Here is a 21,148-nt window from a genome sequence, read left to right as displayed (position 1 = left end):
CTAGTGTACTGTGTAAGTCTGCACATTCAACTACATGCCACAAGAGGTCAGGAAACGTCTACACAACACCAATGGCCAACAGAGGCAGTATACCTGTCTTACATTGTCTAGCATTGTTCAGTCTGTTACAATAAATTACACATTTAAAGAAATGTTATATCCACAAAAAGTATGACATGATATAAAACTCCATGTCCAGGCACTCAAATGCTGATGAGTTTGACTTAAAATCATGTATATGTACATATACATATTTATATTTGTCACACACTCTTCACCAACTTAACTGCAGATGTATAGTCAGTTTATTAGAACAAAGATGATTGCTACTCCATCTTAACTGTCTCCTGCGCAAGAAGACGTCTAAATCATTTTTGTTAATGAAAGCTATTTACTATAGTGGTAGAATAGCAAAGCTGGTGGTGTATAGGCTAGTTATACCATACAGTCAAGCCCTTGATCTTTCCTCTTGACAATTTACCTTGTGTGTGTGAGATTTATTGGGCTGTTGGAGTACATGAGACATTGTTCTTTTTACAGACCTGGGCCTCATGCAAGGCATGGAAACATACTGAAGAGCTTCATCTGTTTGTGGCCGGTGGTAAGTAAAGCTTATTTTTACAAGAAGTATTTAAACTTTTTTAAATAAAAGGGGTTTATCAAAATCCTGGGACGGGATGTTAAAATATACACACAATAACTTGTCTAACTTACATGTCATCACAGTTTAGTATTTCCCTTGCAAATTTGAACTGCAATTGACTCCCTGACCCCAAAATAAAACTTTTAATGTTGTATTATGGGCCTTGGCTGTCAGATATAATGAATATTATGTGTGGTGCAATCAGTTTTATGTAAGCTGTTGTAGTAGGATAAGAGGAAAGCGGTTATAGCAGGGGTGTAAAACATACGGCTGGGGATGGGTTCCAATCCAGCTTGTGTGTGTGGTTTGAGGGTTTTTAATTTTTAAAAGATTTATGGGAGGTGTTATGGACACAATATACTTTACTGTAGAAATTATAATGGTTCTACATTCATGCAGTTTGTGTGTCCAGCTCACTAATAATAACCTAAATAAAACTAGACAGTAAAGGAGCACTGAAAATATAACCAAAATATAACCGAATGCGTCCCCTGCGTAAAATTAGTTTTACACCCCTGGGTTATAGTGTCAATGTAAAATCTCATTTGCCAAGAACAGGAAAAATCAAATAGGTGTAGGGGGAGCAACAGCTGCCTCAGTTGCTATTAGACACACACAGTGAGATCCATGCATCACTCCTAAAGTGGTTATTGAAGTCGCTTAACAGTGGTAGTCAGGTTGATTCTTCCTGACTGAAAACTCTCAGCTGCATCACTGTTACCTAATTGGTAACCAGGCCCATTTGAAATGCATTTCATTCCTCTTCTCTCCTTTTGAGAGGTTAAGTGTCTTATGTCCTCAAGTCAATGGAGACAGCATGGGATAGTCACCCACACAAGAGCACTCATGGCCTCATTCCTCAGCTCCTCTATAGCCAGGGTGGTTTCCTCTTGGTAACGGTCCTAAGCCAGATCTCATCTCGGTAACGGTCCTAAGCCAGATCTCATCTCGGTAACGGTCCTAAGCCAGATTTGTTACGTTACAACCTTATTCTACAATGGATTAAATAAAAACAATTCCTCATCTACACACAATACCCCATAATGACAAAGCAAAAACGTTTTTTTAGATTTATAAAAAAAATAGGTTGTTTACATAAGTATTCAGACCTTTTGCTATGAAACTAGAAATTGAGCTCAGGTGCATCCTGTTTCCATTGATCATCCTTGATGTTTCTACAACTTGATTGGAGTCCACCTGTGGAAAGGCACACACCTGTCCATATAAAGTCCCACAGTAGACGGTGCATGTCAGAACAAAAACCAAGCCATAAGGTTGAAGGAATTGTCTGTAGAGCTCCGAGACAGGATTGTGTCGAGGCACAGATCTGGGGAAGGATACAAAAACATGTCTTCAGCATTGAAGGTCCCTAAGAACATAGTGGCCTCCATCATTCTTAAATGGAAGAAGTTTGGAACCACCAAGACTCTACCTAGAGCTTGCTGCCCTGCCAAGCTGAGCAATCAGGGAGAAGGGCCTTGGTCAGGGAGGTGACCAATAACCCAATGGTCACTCTTATAGAGCTCCAGAATTCCTCTGTGGAGAACCTTCCAGAAGGACAACCATCTCTGCAGCACTCTACCAATCAGGCCTTTTATAGTAGAATGGCCAGATGGAAGCCATTCCTCAGTAAAAAGCACATGACAGCCTGCTTGGTGTTTGCCAAAAGGCACCTAAAGGACTCTGACCATGAGAAACAAGATTCTCTGGTCTGATGAAACCAAGATTGAACTCTTTGGCCTGAATGCCAAGCATCAAGTCTGGAGGAAACCTGACACCATCCCTACGGTGAATCGTGTTGGCATGCTGTAGGGATGTTTTTCAACGGCCGGGCCTGGATTATTCAGGATTGAGGGAAAGATGAACAGAGCAAAGTACAGAGAGATCGTTGATGAAAACCTGCTCCAGATTGCTCAGGATCTCAGACTATGGAGAAGGTTCACCTTCCAACAGGAACACGACCCGAAGCACCCAGCCAAGACAATGCAGAAGTGGCTTCGGGACAAGTCTCAATGTCTTTGAGTGGCCCAACCAGAGACCGGAGTTGAACCCAATCGAACATCTCTGGAGAGACCTAAAAATAGCTGTGCAGCGACGCTCCCCATCCAACCTGACAGAGCTTGAGAGGATTTGCAGAGAAGAATGGGAGAAACGGCACAAGTGAAGTTGCGCCAAGCTTGTAGCATCATACCTAAGAAGACTCAAGGCTGTAATCACTGCCAAAGGTGATTAAACAAAAGTACTGAGTTAAAGGTCTGAATAAATATCTAAACACTTGTTTTTGCTTTGTCGCTATGGAGTATTGTGTGTAGATTGAGGGGGGAAAACAATTTTATCATAACGTGGAATAAGTCAAGGGGTCTGAATACTTTACGAATGCGCTGTATGTTTTTCCAGCAGCATACTATGATTGATCATGTCAAAAGCTGCACTGAAGCTTAACAAAACCGCTCCCACTATTTTTTTATTATCAATTTCTCTCACCCAATCAGTCATTTGTGTATGTGCCATGTTGTGAATGTCCTTCCCTATAAGCGTGCTGATAGTCTGTTAATTTATTTACTGTAAAATAGTATTGTATCTGGTCAAACTATTTTTTCCAAAAGTTTTCTAAGTGTTGGTAACAGGCTGATTGATCGGCTATTTGAGCCAGTGAAGGGAGCTGTACTATTCTTGGGTAGCGGAATGACTTTTGCTTCCCTCCAGGCCTGAGGGCACACATCTTTTGTAAACTTAGATTGAAGAGGTGGCAATATCGTCCGCTATCATCCTCAGTAATTTTCCATCCAAGTTGTCAGACTCAGGTGGCTTGTCATTGTTGATAGACAACAATAATTTTTTCACCTCTTCAGCAGTCACAAAATTACAATGCTTGTCTTTCATAATTTGATCAGTTAAGCTTGGATGTGTATGTTTGGAATTTTGTTCCTGGCATGTCATGCCTAACTTTGCTTTTCTTGCCAATTAAAAAATAATTAAAGTAGTTGGCAATATCAGTGGGTTTTGTGATGAATGAGCCATCTGATTTAATGAATGATGGACTAGGAGCTGAGTTTGCCCTTTTACCCCAAATTTCATTTAAGGTGCTCCAAAGCTTTTTGCTGTCATTCTTTGTTTCATAGTGTAGTTTCTTCTTCTTTTTATTCAGTCTAGTCACATGATTTCTCAATTTGCAGAATGTTTGCCAGTCGGTTATACAGCCAGACTTTGTTGCCGTTCCTTTTGCCTCATCCCTTTCAACCATAACATTTTTCAATTCCTCATCAATTCACCGGGATTACAATTTTGTCATTTTCTTAATGGGTGCATTCTTATTAGTAACTGGAGAAAGCAATTCCATAAATGTGTCAAGTGCAGTGTCTGGTTGCTCATCATTACACACCACAGACCAGCAAATATTCTTTACATGATCAACATAGAAATCACTACAAAACCTCTTGTAGGACCTCTTATACACAATAATAGGTCCAGCCTTTGGAACTTTGGTTTTCCTGGATATGGTAATATTGTGATCACTATAACTGTTGGATTTGGATACTGCTTTACAGCAGATTTCTCTATCACTAGTAAAGATGTGGATGATTTCATTCTCCTCTATAGCCAGGGTGGTTTTCTCTTGGTAGAGGTCCTAAGTAAGATCCAGTCAACTGGCTTTTAATCAGTGTGAATTCATGGGAGCTGGTACCAGAGGTAATGGCTGATAGCAATTCTGTCTGCTGTTGAAAGCAATCATTTTGTAATTCACTCATCTGTGGTAGATGAGAGCTAAGATCCTGTGTTGGGTCTGCCCTTCTTCCTGTGAGGGCAACTGGGCCGAAAGGAAGTCATTTCACCTTGAGTCATCGCTGGTTCTCCCTGACCAGAGTGAGCAGTAAAAGTAAGGCTGAGTTCATCTTCGCCTCGTTGACCGAAGACGAGGGTCCTTATGAAGAGCTCCTGAATACACCAGAGGATATTATAATATAACAGTATTTGTGTTTTATATGGTGAGTGTGTGATATTCTTTATTATGACTTAGTCGTATGAATGTAAGAAAAACAAGTGGATACATAGTGATAGTATCCAGCTCTCTAATGTAATGATGTCTAATCTGCATCAATAGAAAGGATGAGTTTGGAGGACTTGTACAGAGAACTATATACTGGCTAACTGATGTATATGCAGTTTAGCAATTTCGTCATGAATTTTGTTCTGGAGGCAGCTCTGCAAAGTGGTCACTAGCTGGCACAGCCACATTCATAAAATGTGATTTTAAACCTAACCTTAACCACACCGTTAACCCTAATGCCAAACTCTAACCTTAAATTAAGACCAAAAAGCTCATTTTTGTGTAGATTCATTTTTACATTATAGCCAATTTTGACTTTGCAGCTAGCCTATCGAAGGGGACATCGCTCAGTTCTGCCTCCAGGACAAGACTCATGACAGTAAATGTCAAGCTGCAATGTATACAGGTGTTGTTAGTAGTCCAACAAAAGTGATGCATGCAGAGTTCCTATATATGTCATTAAGCAGCTGTGTAGTCCCCAAAACCACACAACCCAGAAATGCATTAATGTCCAGTGCTCAGTCTGTCCTCCTAAATCTAGTTAAATTACATTAATCCTTCAGCGATACACCAGTCAAACACAATAAGAGATCTGCTGATTTTCAGACAAATCTCTATTTCCCAGGAAATGACACTGATAAAGAGTGCCACTGGATAGCCTGCGTTATCAGCCTTCACCAATGCATTTTATGGTAGTGAGTTGATTAAATCTATAATTGCAACTCACCTATGCTGTGATTAGAAATATGAAGTAATATTTTATCGTCAGTCATCTAAGGAATCACAATATTTCAAGGAAATTAATAAATACATGATAAGATCTTGCTACTAGTATACCTCATTTGTGGGGCTTATCTAGGAATATCCAGGTGTAAGATGCTGTATTAAATGTGTGCAGCTACACAGGTGAGATGAAGGGAGGCATATCTTTTCACAGCAGACCTATAAACACAGCCAGGGTGACCACTGCTCCATTACTCACTCTCCAGAGAGCTGAAAGAACAGGAGACAGACATGAAGACCAGACAGATACGGGCGGCTGACATTCTGGGTCCTGATGGATTGCTCTCTATGGATCACAGCACCCCTGGCTTTGGGTGAGATAAGCTTAATCAGCCACGAACCTGGCTACAGCCCAGATACTTCTGCAGCTCTGTATCTCTGTCTCCAAGCATTCTATAGCTCGTATTTCCCATGCCTAACTACAGTCCTTCCAGCCATTTAGACACAGCAAAGCAGTACCTAGGCAAGGTTTTGGACCGCACTGATAACCATGGCATTTCTCATTAATGTGCATCCTGATGTTTGAGGGTCAAGGCCGGTCTTGCGGGATAATTACGTTTTACTTACGTAAAAGACATTTCTTTTCACGTGAGTGAGCATGAACAATGGCTCAAATGATGTGCTCAGTGAATATATATTAAGGTACCTTCTTAAACAAGAAAAATGTTAAGCCATACTCTGTATCAGAGATTTGACACATTTATTTTAATTCATGTCTACCTCTAACAAGGAACAGTATTATGACTTGGTAATTCAATACAGTTTAGGTGAACGTCAAATCCTCTGAAGGAATATTTAAATCTATAATACGATTTAAAGAGTACAGTAATGTGGATATACTACTACAATCCTCCCATGTCATAGTAGTTGATTTATGGTATGATTTGAACATAAATGTAAGGTTCTGATATACTGTATAAAAAATAAAAATATCAGCATTACCGTATGTGCAGGCTAAGGTTCAGATCTACTACTGTATTCAGGCAGTTATTATGCTTCAGCTCCATGGGGACCGGTGCAGTATGGGGACCGGTGCAGTATGGGAGACAAACATAATCTGTTTGAAAGATCACTTGATTTCTTTCTGCTAATTTCTTTGTGCTAAACAGCTGTGCATTGGTCTGTAATACAGATATGTGCCTTTTAGTTATGCTCGAACCCTGTCCTTGTGTAACTGTTTGATTTCTCCACCTGCCCGCACTTCCTATGTCACTCCAATGCTAATTATCTCTGCATACTGCATAGTAAAAACTGTTCACACTGCACTATACTATTTATGGGGAATTATGCATTATAGTTTACAATTGGCTCATTCATCCCCCTCTCCCCTGTAACTATTCCCCAGGTCGTTGCTGTAAATGAGAATGTGTTCTCAGTCAACTTACCTGGTAAAGTAACGGAAAAATAAAATAAAAAAATAGTTTGTCCTGTGTAATCCTCTGTTTAATCATTAATGTGATCAGAAGATTAATTGATAGTTTCAGTCAGTGGCAGTTGTGACGTTTAAGATGAGGGAGCATGTTCTTTTTTTTATGAGCATGGTCTTATTTCTATTACAGCATATTGGATGACTGTCATTCATATTCCATTCACCCAGCTCAATGTAACATTGATAGGTTTAGGCTACTACATGATGTTCAAATTTACCCTATACCTATCATAAGGTTGTGACAATCCAGCCTATGAATGAAAGTTTACAACGTAGGTGCACACAGGTTGAGAGACAAATTAGAGTAATTTTTGTCAATAGGGGGGCGCCATTTCGACTTTGTAAAAATTCGTTCCCAAATTAAACTGCCTCGTACTCAATTCTTGCTCGTACAATATGCATATTATTATTACTATTGGATAGAAAACACTCTAGTTTCTAAAACCGTTTGAATTATATCTGTGAGTAAAACAGAACTCAAGTTGCAGCTAACTTCCTGTCAGGAAGTAAGAAATCTGAAATCGATGCTCTGTTCCAGGGTCAGTTTATTAAATTGCATGTTATCTATGAGTCGACATGCACTGCATACGATTTCCCCTAGATGTCAGTAAGCAGTGAGAATTGGAATGGTGTTGCTAGGCAGATCTGACGCCATATAAAGGCTCATGGAACCGGGGGTGCACTCTTTTCAACGTTCGTCATGGCACAAAGGAGGACCTCAGGATGGCATTCTGAAAAGCTCTCTTTATAGGCCTTAGATATATCCGGCTCTGATTTTATTCGATATAGGTGTTAAAGACATCATAATGTAGTTATTTTAAACCGAGTTATATCAGTTTATATCAGTATATTGCGATTTTCAGATATTTCTTTGTGCTGCGTTATGAAGAGTTGGGCACGTCTGGGCCGCATAGCTAATGTTTGCTGCTAATTCCTAAGTTGAAGACGGCAATCTACAACCGAGCAACGATGATTCTGGACAAAGGACCACTTGCACAAGATTCCGATGGAAGCTCATCAAAAAGTAAGAACTATTTATGATGTTAATTCGTTGTTCTGTTGAAAAATGTAAAACTATTATTCCGCCACTAATTTTGGTGCGGTCTCGCTTTAGCGCACGCTGTATGTCGTAGTAACATTAATTTTAAAATCTAACACAGCGGTTGCATTAAGAACTAATGTCTCTTTCATTTGCTGTCCAACCTGTATTTTTTAGTCAAGTTTATGATTGGTTATTGATTAGATTAGGTGCCTCTCCCAAGATTTCTCCCGACATTTTGTTGGCAGCTTGGCTACTATTCTCATTGTATAACCACGATTTGTGCTGCTAAATATGCACGTTTTCGAACAAACAATATATTTATTGTGTAATATGATGTTATAGGACTGTCATCTGATGAAGTTTTGAGAAGGTTAGTGAAAAAATTAATATCTTTTGCTGGTTTATTCGCTATCGCTAACGTGCATGAATCAATGCTGCTGTGTGGTTGGCTATTGTAGTAAGCTAATATAATGCTAAATTGTGTTTTCGCTGTAAAACACTTAAAGAATCTGAAATATTGTCTGGATTCACAAGATCTTTGTCTTTCATTTGCTGTACGCTGTGTATTTTTCATAAATGTTTTATGATGAGTATTTATGTAATTCACGTTGCTTTCTGTAGTTATTCTAGTTGCTTTGGTGAGAGTTGTGATGGTGGCTGCAATGTAAAACTATGATTTATACCTGAAATATGCACATTTTTCAAACAAAACATATGCTATACAATAAATATGTTATCAGACTGTCATCTGATGAAGTTGTTTCTTGGTTAGTGACTATTTATATCTTTATTTGGTCGAATTTGTGATAGCTACCTATGCAGGAAAGAAATGGTGGAGAAAAAAAAGTTGTCTTTTGCTATGGTGGTTAGCTAATAGAAATACATATTGTGTCTTCCCTGTAAAACATTTTAAAAATCAGAAATGATGGCTGGATTCACAAGATGTGTATCTTTCATTTGGTGTCTTGGACTTGTGATTTCATGAACATTTTATTATATGATATCCCTGTGGCTTTAGGCTAGGCTATGCTAGTCAGCTTTTTTGATGGGGGGGATCCCGGATCCGGGTTTGTGACTCGTTAGAGGTTTTAAGGTGACAGACAGCGACACATTCAATACTGCCTTGCACACTAGCCTGCAACTAGCTGATCTAGGGTGTAATCAATAGACCAACAGTTACAAACAAGAGTTTTTATTGGACAAATTCAGGTATGTTTATCCCTGTTTCGTACCGTTTGCTTCTATTTTAAGAAATGTTGTTCAACATAATCGGAGGAATGAATACACCCCTGATCACACGCAAACACAGTTCACAATCATAGCAGCCACATACAAACGGCATGATCATTTTGCTCGTTTTAGAATTCCTTCTCGCATCTATTCGCTCTCCGTCCTCTCACCTTTTCCCTTTGCTTGTGGACCTCAGTGCACAACACATCAGGTGGTTAAATCAATGAGGCACTGAAATTAATGTTTTTCTTATTGAAAATCTATTTCCTTACTAATGGGTGTCTAGGTAGTGCAAGATTTAGTTTTGGCTGGCACACAACCTCGTCACTGATTTCTATTAGTTTCCTTTATTGATGTTGATTTGTATATGTCATAGTCTGATCCTAGAGGAAACATGCACCTAATTATTATCAGGAGGCACAGCACTTGTACCCTTATAGAACCTCAGACTGGGGGTGAAGATTCACCTTCCAACAGGACAATGACCCTAAGCATACAGCCAAAACAAAGCAGCAGTGGCTTCGGGATAAGTCTTTGAATGTCCTTGAGTGGCCTAGCCCGATCCTGGACTTGAACCCGATCAAACATCTCTGGAGAGACCTAAAAATACCTGTGCAGCAACGCTCCCCATCCAACCTGACCAGTGCTAAAGAGGATCTGAAGAGAAAAATGGGAGAAACTTCCCAAATACAGGTGTGACAAGCTTGTAGTGTCAGACCCAAGAAGACTTGAGGCTGTAATCGCTGTTAAAGGTGCTTCAACAAAGGGTTTGAATACTAATGTAAATGTGATATTTAACTTTTTATTTATTTAATAAAATGTCTAAACCTGTTTTTGCTTTGTCATGAGGTATCGTCTGTAGATTGATGAGGGGGAAAAAACAATTTCATCAATTTTAGAATAAGGTGTTAACGTAACTAAAATGTGGAAAAAAGTCAAGGGGTCTGACTACTTTCCGAATGCACTCTAAGGCTACAAAAGGTGGACTTTTTGAATGGATGGTGTAGACTTTCTATAGGCACTATATTTGAAGAAGTTGCTGACGTGACAGTCTCTTCAGTTTATTCCAGAAGTTTTGAATTGTAAAAATGCAATGCATACTTGGGAGGAGCATGGTTTAGGATCCACAGCTTGATGTACTGTACTCGCCTTATTGGATGTGATCGATGTGTCTTGGCAATGTAAGTATAGTAGATAAACCCTACTGGTGTTGTGTGGAACCTATGAGGAAGTGTTTGCATGATAACTCCCACATTCCATCTGTGTTCTCAGAGTGAGATCAAGTCCAGTATAATTACATGCTGTCCTAATGGCTGCTGTACAAACTGAAGTGATGACTGAATTGTTTTTTACACCCCCTGAATCTAAAATGAAGAATTTCCACATAGCTTGTCTTCTTGAACAGATGCTTAGAACATTATTTCAACTAGGCAGATTTACTGTAATAGGGGGAACAGTGCTGCATCATGAATCCCAGTCAGATATAAGACACCAAGATGGTTCAATCCATTCCAGGTAAATTACTGTATGGAAAGCGGGTATGTCAATACAGACATGGTAAAGCTTTTTGAATGATATCCTCTGGGGTTTTTTGTGAAACCGACAGCAACACTTTTGCTATACAGTTGCTCTAAAGGGAACATTTTAGGTGCTTATATCCACTAAAGCAGGTGTAACCGAAGAACGATATTTGTCGGGGGTCCGGAACATAATTGTAATAATTTGTACACTGCAAATAGACCACCAAAAAAAGTGATTGTATTTGAAAGTAACAATAATGTTATACTTTGATTACATTGAGACACGAACGAGTCTCTTTTTCTTCTTTTTTGTGGGAATACTTCGGAACAGATTTCCTAAATTAAACACATTTTTAGCTGAATTACTGGTGATTTTACAGTCTTTGTTTTATCAAAAACTACAATCCCTGAACACTTTGGGAGGCATAAAGAATCCATATTCAAGACATCAAAGCCTATTCTTTGAAGTCTTGACATTGTCATTGCAAAATAAGGTGTTGACTTTTTAAAGTGGGTTTACATTTCAAATCCTGACATTGTTTTGAAGTGCCACCGGTACTTAATATAGTCACTGCAGTGACTCTCCATAGATATGAATGATTGGTTTTGAGACCGTTATTATCTTTGTCAGACAGTACTCCATGACAATCTAATCTAAAGCGTGCATTCCGACTTTGGCTTTTTCTCGGTATGATGTTGTGTGCCAGTGCCACATTTGTGGATGACTCATCTCGTTATTTTAGCATTTCACAGATATTAACATACGGACAGATTCTAGCAGGATCACTTAGATGTATCTGTTTGTACTTGCAAATATCACACCGACCAGGGCGTAATAAATTGCAGTCAATCCCGCAGATGGCCAGAGGCAGAGATAAGTCATGCATTGTGATGTTCAAAGGAATTAGATAATATGGAAATGTTCACATTTACTGTAGACAGACCACCTGCAATGTATGCAAGCCTTGTCGACAATAAAAGTATGGCTATGCTTTAAACGAACAGCAGCTGTAGAAGCTGACTAGATGTAAAAGCTTTATGGAACAGAGTACTAGATTTGGTCTTTGTAAACTGCAATAATTTGTTCACCGTAAGATTTGGTCAAAATGTCAAGATTCTGAAACCTCTTAAGGATCCGCCCCTCATTTTCTATTTTCGCCTAAAATGACATACCCAAATCTAACTGCCTGTAGCTCAGTCCCTGAAGCAAGGATATGCATATTCTTTGTACCATTTGAAAGGAAACAGTATTTGAAGTTTGTGGAAATGTGAAAGGAATGTAGGAGAATATAACACAGTAGATCTAGTAAAAGATAATACAAAGAAGAAAAAAAATTGTACCATCTTTGAAATGCAAAAGAAAGGCCATAGTGTATTATTCCAGCTCAGGTGCAATTTAGATTCTGGCCACTAGATGGCAGCAGTGTATGTGCAAAGTTTTAGAATGATCCAATGAACCATTGCATTTCTGTTCAACATTTTGTATCAAGACTGCCCAAATTTGTAATTTGTTTAACTTTTCATGTTCAAAATTGTGCACTCTCCTAACACAATAGTATGGTATTCTTTCACTGTAATAGCTACTGTAAATTGGACAGTGCCGTTAGATTAACAAGAATTTAAGCTTTCTGACAATATCAGATATGTCTATGTCCTTGGAAATGTTCTTGTTACTTACAACCTAATGCTAATCTCATTAGCCTACGTTAGCTCAAACGTCCCGTAGACGGGACACCAATCCCAAAGAAGTTTTAATTTACAGGTGTATGGAAAGGTGTATGGAAAGTTGTGTATGTGCTCTGACAGCTTCTGGTGTCCTGTCCTCCCAAGGCCTCTGGATCAGGGATAGATCAGAGATGTCCTCCCAATGCCTCAGAATTATGTACAGTATATAACTCATTATTCTCAGAGACATTGTCCCCTTTATGAGAACGAAAGCAAGCATCCCTATAAGGCCGGTAACAACCGTTACCACTGTTTGGTTGTACTTCTGATTCAAGTGCAATCTAATCCCACCAGTCCCAGACATAGGCAATGTCTGGATGTTCATATAAGCATTTTGCAGTGCATGCTCTGATGAATGTGGAACATCTGAGTGTTGAAAAAAATGAAATCCACTGTGCACTGGGTATTTCTCACCTTGTTACCTCCAAGCTGCACATGCAGAAGGAGACATTTTTTTAAATATTTGAAGGTTTCAGTGAGGGTGACTATGTAAGCATCATCAGATTTGTACATACATTTCATCTCTCCTTGTTTAGAGCATTGGTTTAGGTACCACTTTAACCAGCTGCAAAGACAGTCTCACTAATGTAGGCCTAATGCATGATTTCATAAACAATCTCTACACAGTAAGCCTATTCAAAGTTGTTTATGTATTTGTAATTGCCCTGTGATGACCCTCTATAGACACAGGTCATTGGGTTAGGTTGTAGGCCTCTATAGAGACAGGTCATAGGGTTAGGTGATAGGCCTCTATGGACACAGGTCACAGGGTTAGGTGGTAAGCCTCTATAGAGACAGGTCATGGGCAGAGCCAGCTCCAGGCATAAGCAACATAACTGGTCGCTTATGGCCACCTAGGCTAGGGGGCCCCTGACAAAAAAAGTAAATAATAATAATATTTTAGGAACTCAGTCGGGTTCTCAACTTACTATTGAGAGTTAGAATAGTAGAATACACAGGGTGCAATTTCTAAATTTGGTGCATCAGCAGTTTCTCTCTTATGTCAGTCACTGACAATCACTCAATTAGCATGTCAGCAAAAACATTTTAGACTGGTAAGTTAGTCTAGCCAGCTATAGTGCCTTCAGAAAGTATTCATACACCTTATTCAACATTTTGTTGTGTTACAGCCTGCATTCAAAATGGATTAAATATTTGTTTTCTCTCACCCATCTACACACAATACCCCCATAAACCCCCAGATTCTTTTGCACATGTATTGAAAATAAAATACTGATATTTAATTTACATAAGTATTCACACCCCTGAGTCAATACATTTTAGAATCACCTTTGGCAGCGATTACAGCAGTGAGTCTTTCTAGGTAAGTATCTAAGAACTTTGCTAACCTGGATTGTGCAATATTTAAAAAAAATAAAAAAAAAATCTTCAAGCTCTGTCAAGTTGGTTGTTGATCATTGCTAAATAGCCATTTTGAAGTCTTCACATAGATTTTCAAGACGATTTTTAAGTCAAAGCTGTAACTAGGCCATTCAGGAACATTCAATGTCATCTTGGTAAGCAACTCCAGTGGATATTTTGCCTTGTTTTAGATTATTGTCCTGCTGACAGGTGAATTTGTCTCCCAATGTCTATTGGAAAGCAGACTGAACCAGTTTTTCCTCTAGGATTTTGCCTGTGCTTAGCCCTTTGCCTTTTTTGTTTTATCTTTAAAACATTCCCTACTCCTTGCATATGACAAGCATACCCATAACATGATGCAGCCACCACCATGCTTCAAAATATAACGAGTGGTACTCAGTGATGTGTTGTTTTGGATTTGCCATAAACATAACGCTTTGTATTAATTTCTTTGCCACATTTTTTTGTAGGATGCATGTTTCAGAATATTTTATTCTGTACAGGCTTCCTTCTTTTCACTCTGTCATTTAGGTTAGTATTGTGGCATAACTACAATGTTGTTGATCCATCCTCAGCTTTCTCCTATCACTGCCATTAAACTCTATAAGTGTTTTAAAGTCACCATTAGCTTCATGGTGAAATCCCTGAGTGGTTTCCTTCCTCTCCAGCAACTGAGTTAGGAAGGACGCCTGTATCTTTATTGTATTGATGGTGTATTGATACACCATCCAAAGTGTAATTAATAAATTCAACATGCTCAAAGGGATATTCAATATCTGCTTCTTTTTTTTTACCCATCTACCAATTGGCAGTGGTGGAAAAGGTACCCAATTGCCATACTTGAGTAAAAGTAAAGATACCTTAATAGAAAATGACTCAAGTAAAGGTCACCCAGTAAAATACTACTTGAGTAAAAGTCTAAAAGTATTTGGTTTTAAATATAATTTTGATACTTAAGTACATTTTTGCAATTATATTTACTTAAGTATCAAAAGTAAAAGTATAAATCATTTGAAATTCCTTATATTAAGCAAACCAAAAGGTACAATTTTATTTTTTAATTAAGGATAGCCAGGGTCACACTACAACATGCAGACATAATTTACAAGCATTTGTGTTTAGTGAGTCCGCCAGATCAGAGGCAGGATGACCAGGGATGTTATCTTGATAAGTGTGTGAATTTGACAATTTTCCTTTCCTGTTAAGCATTCAAAATGTAGAGTACTTTTGGGTGTCATGGAATATTTATGGAGTAAAAAGTACATTATTTTCTTTAGGAATGTAGTAAAGCAAAAGTTGTAAAAAATATATATAAATAGCCAAGTGAAGTACAGATACCCTAAGAAAACTTCTTAAGTAGTACTATAAAGTATTTTTACTTAAGTACTTTACACCACTGCCAATAGGTAACCTTTTTGCAAGTTATTGGAAAACCTGCCTGGTCTTTGTGGTTGAATCTGTTTGAAATTCACTGCTCAACTGAGGTAGTCATTCAAAAATCATGTTAAACACTATTATTGCACACAGAGTGAGTCTATGTAGCTTATTATGTGACTTGTTAAGCAAATGTTTACTCCTGAACTTATTTAGGCTTGCTTTTCATTTTTTATTAATTTGTAAAAGTAAAAAAAAAACATAATTCCACTTTGACTTTATTGGCTATTCTGTGTAGGCCAGTGGCACACAATCTCAATTGAATCCATTTTAAATTCAGGCTGTAACACAACAAAAAGTGGAAAAGTTCAAGGGGTGTGAATACTTTTTGAAGGCGCTAAGTGTAACCGATGTGAAATGGCTAGCTAGATAGCGGTGGTGCGCGCTAATAGCGTTTCAATCGGTGACGTCACTCGCTTTGAGACCTTGAAGTAGTGGTTCCCCTTGCTCTGCAAGGGCCGTGGCTTTTGTGGAGCGATGGGTAACGATGCTTCGTGTGTGACTGTTGTTGATGTGTGCAGAGGGTCCCTGGTTCGCACCCGGGTCGGGGCGAGGGGACGGACTAAAGTTAAACTGTTACATAAACATGTAGTAATCTTGGTCAAATACTGACCGGGCATGCAGGGCAGGTGCCCAGCGGAAATATACAGTTAGGAGATGGTTTTCCGTCTACCTTCGGGAAGAAGTCACGGTCCCAAAAAAATCATGACATTTATGTACATTAACAGAGCATGTTAATTTGAATCATTTATGAACTGTAATATTGGAGCAGTTTATTATCAGTCGGTTTCAGTATCTTCTTCTCGGCCATGTTGACTAAGGCTCCGTTGATTGTGTTAGTCACTCTCACTCTGATATCATTAACATGACATAAGTCTTGAGAAATGTGTAGAATTGCAAGAAATTTGTAACAAAATTGCAAACATTTCTCTCCGCCCCATGGCAAATGTGTAGCATTGCAGAAAGCTTGCTTTAAAACTGCTAACAAAATATACTCCCCATGGCTAAATGTATAGAATTGCAGGAAATGTACGGTAAAACATTTTTCTCTCCACCTTGAAAAGGGGGGCCACTAAAAGTGTGTGGGTGGGCAACCAAATCTTGTTTAGGGCCCCCAAAAGGCTAGGTCATGGGGTTAGGTGCTAGGCCTAATGGAGCTTTCTCCTAATGGCTGCCATATTAATAATCTAATGCACATTATTTAATAATCTAATGCACATTATATAATGAGCTAGTCCTCAGAGGTCAATTAGGATTCTCAATGCACACTATCAAGATCCAGCTTTACACAATGGGTTATTCATTTCAATTGACTGATTTACCAACAAAATGTAACCCATGGGGTACACACGTTATATTACAGGCATCCTAAACCTGGTTTGCCTTTTCTTAACCTAATCGGCTTCTTATAACCATTTTTTAAAACACTACCACACATTCCCCTGTGGTCTATGCATCCCTAACATGCCTGATGATGACAGATGAGACCTCAGCATTTCACTGGGCATCATACCAACATTGCATGCTGCTCTCTGCAGTGTCCACCATCATGAACATGTGGATTAGCTGCTCTAGTTTGATCGAGAAGGGGAGTTTTCTACTAGACTACCAACGTCCTGTTTGATTGGGCGCGAAAAGAAGAATCCGAATGTTGAGGAGGAGGAAGGGAGCCATCGCTCGCCTCACATTGCGTCACTCACTGCACGTGCTGATTCAGCGGGACGCAAGGGATAGCGGCGGGTGCTGAGGACACTCGCCAGAATCACTGCTGCTTGGATGCCACTGTCAAATCAAAGCATTGCGCGCTAGCAAGGAAGGACAGACACTGCGGTGGTGTCAACCGTGACCAAATCGCAAAGGTTTTCCTGGTGGCTGTTTATCTGCCGTATCGGAAGTATGGATTAGAAGTGACTAGGAGGACGCTTAATCCCTTTTTTTTGTTTACTGATATATAGTTGTTGAGCAAATATAAACTGCCAGGGCTGATCTGAAATGCAGATCTGAAGCAGGGCGCAATGGACACGAACATGCGGAAATTTACAGTTAGGAGATGGTTTTCCGTCTACCTTCGGAAGAAGTCACGGTCCAAAAGCTCGAACCTCTGCAGATTGGAGGTTAGTATATTGTTGTGTATTGCTATTTTGTGTCACGTGTGTGCGCCATAACGTAGAATAATTGTTTGCTAATGGTGTGATTCAACCACTGCTGTCACTAAATTATATTGTGGTAGGCTGTTTTGTGGAACCTTACAGGTGTTGTTTTGTTATACACCTGCCATAATATTTTGACAAGCTTTATAACCTACCATTGCGCAACATTTTCATGCTAAAATGATCATGTTGAATTCTGTATAGCCTGGTATTGCTGTGCCACAACAAGTCTGAATCTGACAGATAGGCCTACAGGTGTTCCCGCCTTTCTTGCACAAACACCTGCACTTGTCTTGTCCTACTAGCACTGACTTTGCTGATAGCTGCTTTATTCAGGAACGTTTTACTTACTATGACTGTGAAATGTTGTTGTCTGTACATAGCTACCTTAAAATGAATTCAATCACGATACCTGAGTATGTTTCCTGTAGGCTATTCTACTATCATGAGCCAAATTATATTTTATGGACTACGTTGCTTTGCTTGTTGAATAAATTCCCTGCCACGCTCTGTTGATTTGTAGCTACTTTTTACATTTTATTTAAAAAATGTTACGTCTAATATAGGCCTAATGCGTTCTGGGTTTGGTGTAGCTAGGCCTATTTGCTTATGAGGGACATTTTTTTAAACTTATGTGGGCTACTTTTATTGATTCTTGAAGAATATAACTTATTTTGCCTCATGAGCTGAGTTCAACTGTTAACCCCCATCAGAATCCAAAATAGAAACTTGTAAACAATGTAATCAAAGCTATCATTTTGATCTAATGGAGGGCCAGTCCTTGCATGTGTAGCCCCATCTATGAATTTGGGAGAGGTTCAATTTCTCCAGCCCCATCCATCTGCTGTTTACCCGCTTTGTTATTGTTTTAACAGCAGATTGACCCTTTTAAAATAATTAATTATTTATTAGATTTGGACGAAAATTTTGAATCATGAAAAGAAGAGAGCAGTAGACTGATTTCCAATGATCTTCACTTTATTCTGTAGGCTTAGTTTTTTTTACAATTTACAAAGGGGAATTGGAATCCATAGACACACCTATCCAATCCAACCACGACCCAGGAGATTGTAATCTTCACCTTTTGATTCACCATATTGCAAAGCTACCTGGACACGGTCCTGTTCAGCGGCCATGGGGCTGAATTTGCAATCAGTCTTTTGTCCATTTGCGTTGATTGCGGTACTGTCCATGGTGCTGAATGTTGGCCAATGGTTAAAGGCACAACAAGGGATTCCCGCATATTTAACTTCTAAAGGGGTGGAAACACAGTATATCCTATTAAATTACTATGGGTGTAAATCTGTACGATACAATACCATACAAATACTTGAATGATAATTTACATGTAAATTCATGTTTGCGAAGTTGACATGCAAATACACGAAACAAATTCTCTATCCCAATTTAACCGCATACCAATCCTCTTTTTCTACGTGTTGTAGAAACAGTTTCTAACCGCTGTGGACACTTTGTCATTCAATTTTGTCCTTTCTTGCTGAGCTTTCAAGTAACTTGCTGTTAAAATGACCAGTGGTGACATACCTGCCTCAATGAATTCAAAGTTAAGACCTCATAAGAGGGTCAAAGATTCTCAAAGTGTGGTTACGCAGACCCGGGAGCAACTGTGGCCCCTCATGATGAGTTTAGAGTTTTTGTGGCCCCCACTTCCATCAAAGTTGCCCATCCCTGGTGTAAACATTGCTTGGGGGTTATAGATATGTCACTGCTTGTGACTGTGTTACAGAATGCTTCTATGTCTGTGTGCAGTTATCAGTAGCAATGAGATTCACTTTGACGGCTCTTTGTAATCCTTTCTGACTGTGTCATAACAAGATGTGCAGACCGACCAGCCTCTCTGAGATAATGTTCCCACTGGCTAGAGACGTCATTTCAATGTCTACTTTTGATTTACATTTGGTTGAGTTGTCAACTAATGTGAATTCAACGTGAAACCAAAACATTTCATCATGTCATTGGATTTAGGTTCAACATTGTGTAAAAAAAGACGAAATTCCCTTAAGTTGAGGACTTTTTGCAAATCCAATCAGTTTTCCATCACATATAATTGTTTTGTTGAAATGTTGTGGAAACAACGTTGATTCAACCATCATGTACAAAACCTCAATCCACATTACACACGAGACATAATATTTCAAACTAGGTTCCACCAAACATTTCATCAGTCTGGAAATCATCTGCAATACACTGAGGCATACTAAGCATGATTAACTTACTGTACATACAAATAAATATATGGAGACAATAGCTGATGGATTTAGATATGAGAGTGCTCGTGACATCATGGGGTATGATTGCCTCATGAGTAATCCTGGCTGTATCAGGAATCGCACAAGAAATTGATGCTATTTAGCAAATCGCTAAGTGATTTTCATTATATTGTCATTGTCATTATTACATACTTAATTCATATATGTTTGGATGAAGACACCCTTGTAGCTAGATGTCATTAAGAAAACATATGGTTTAGTCCTGAGACTAGGGTCTTTACAGATGTGTGGCACTGACCAACTCAATCAGTTAAAGGTGGCGCCAATCAATATTGAGGCCAAAGAGGTATTGCAGTCAGCAAATCTATTTTAAAGGCCCAGTGCAGTCAAAAATGTGATTGTCCTGTGTTTTATATATATTTCCAGACTGATGTTGGAATAATACTGTGAACTTGGGTAAATTATGATAATGCCCTTTTAGAGCTGTTTGAAAAGACTGCCTGAAATTTCAGCCTGTTTTGGTGGGAAGGAGTTTTGGCCTGCCTGGTGACATCACCAGGTGGTAAATTAGTTAATAGACCAATAAGAAAGAGTTCCAAACCTCTTTGCCAATAACAGCTAGTTTTCAGTTATCCCTACCGACTCAGACCACTCCCAGACAGTCCTAGCAAAATTCTTACTTGAGAAATTTCTCTTTGCTAGGAAGCTACAGTATTTTTGATGATTTTTTTTTACTATTTTAATTGAAAACAACCACAGTAAGGTACTTAATTCTTACCCAGAAATGATTTGATATTGAGATAAAAACGTCTACGTTTGACCTTTAAGTACCCAGGCCCATGAAATTAAGAACGATTCTGGAGGTCAGAGTTTTCTTAAGGAGGAAGAATCTGGCACTAAGTCAGGTAGAGACTCATAGGACTGTCTGACTGTTTTATTCCATTATACTGAGATTATTAATGGGAGAGATGAACTGCTGCAGTAACATTTACATTCCTACTTTGACATGGAGTAGGGCAGACTACTTCTAAATAGGAGGATCAGACTTTACAAACAGCATGAATGGGATGGAATGCATGGTGATTTGTCTGCAATAGTAAACTGTTATAGCTGCTATCAGAGTTGACATTAGAACTAGCAAGCTACTATTGAGGGGGAGCATTTACCAGATGTTTTTATCCATGTGGACCATGTAGGAATCATACCCACAATTATTGTATTGCAAGCACCATGATCCAACTAACTGAGCCATTTTGCCAAGTTTACCTTTTCAGTCAAAGAGATTTATTTAGAAATACACACCATCATAAGCTGTTGACCCAGATAACAAACCGTGTTATTCAGGATACACTACGCAGCATGTCACGCTGTTGTCCATGTTTATTGGCAAAGAGTAGTAATTGGACAAGGGTTGTTTATACTTTTGATTCAATAAGATAATCATCACTAGAGTTTATTTTCAAAAAGACTGATTTAACAACCGACTGATTTGGATACTGTAAAAACCTACTAGTACTACTTGGTAGACTCCCCTCACAGGTAGATGTTTCA

At 38.9% G+C, this 21,148-nt stretch overlaps 1 protein-coding gene across 3 annotated transcripts in view; it reads left to right on the top strand.

The window, feature by feature from the left end:
• The first annotated feature begins 29 nt into the window (after nucleotides 1–29).
• The window catches only part of LOC129828687 (ribosomal protein S6 kinase alpha-2), a 56,484-nt gene continuing 35,365 nt past the window's right edge, over nucleotides 30–21,148 (top strand). Inside the window, exon 1 of one of the 3 annotated variants that reach the window (XM_055889823.1) lies at nucleotides 30–601. In XM_055889823.1, the coding sequence (XP_055745798.1) occupies nucleotides 518–601 (84 nt within the window). In that variant the 5' untranslated portion in view covers nucleotides 30–517. Of the gene's footprint in view, nucleotides 602–16,761; nucleotides 17,331–21,148 lie in introns of those variants that run through there. The other 2 variants (XM_055889824.1, XM_055889822.1) reach the window with 2 other exon arrangements.

This window comes from Salvelinus fontinalis, chromosome 30 (genome assembly GCF_029448725.1).
Source record: "Salvelinus fontinalis isolate EN_2023a chromosome 30, ASM2944872v1, whole genome shotgun sequence".
NCBI lineage: Eukaryota > Metazoa > Chordata > Actinopteri > Salmoniformes > Salmonidae > Salvelinus > Salvelinus fontinalis.
The sequence above is the reverse complement of the archived record's forward strand: the minus strand, read 5'-3'. Positions and strand labels throughout refer to the sequence as shown.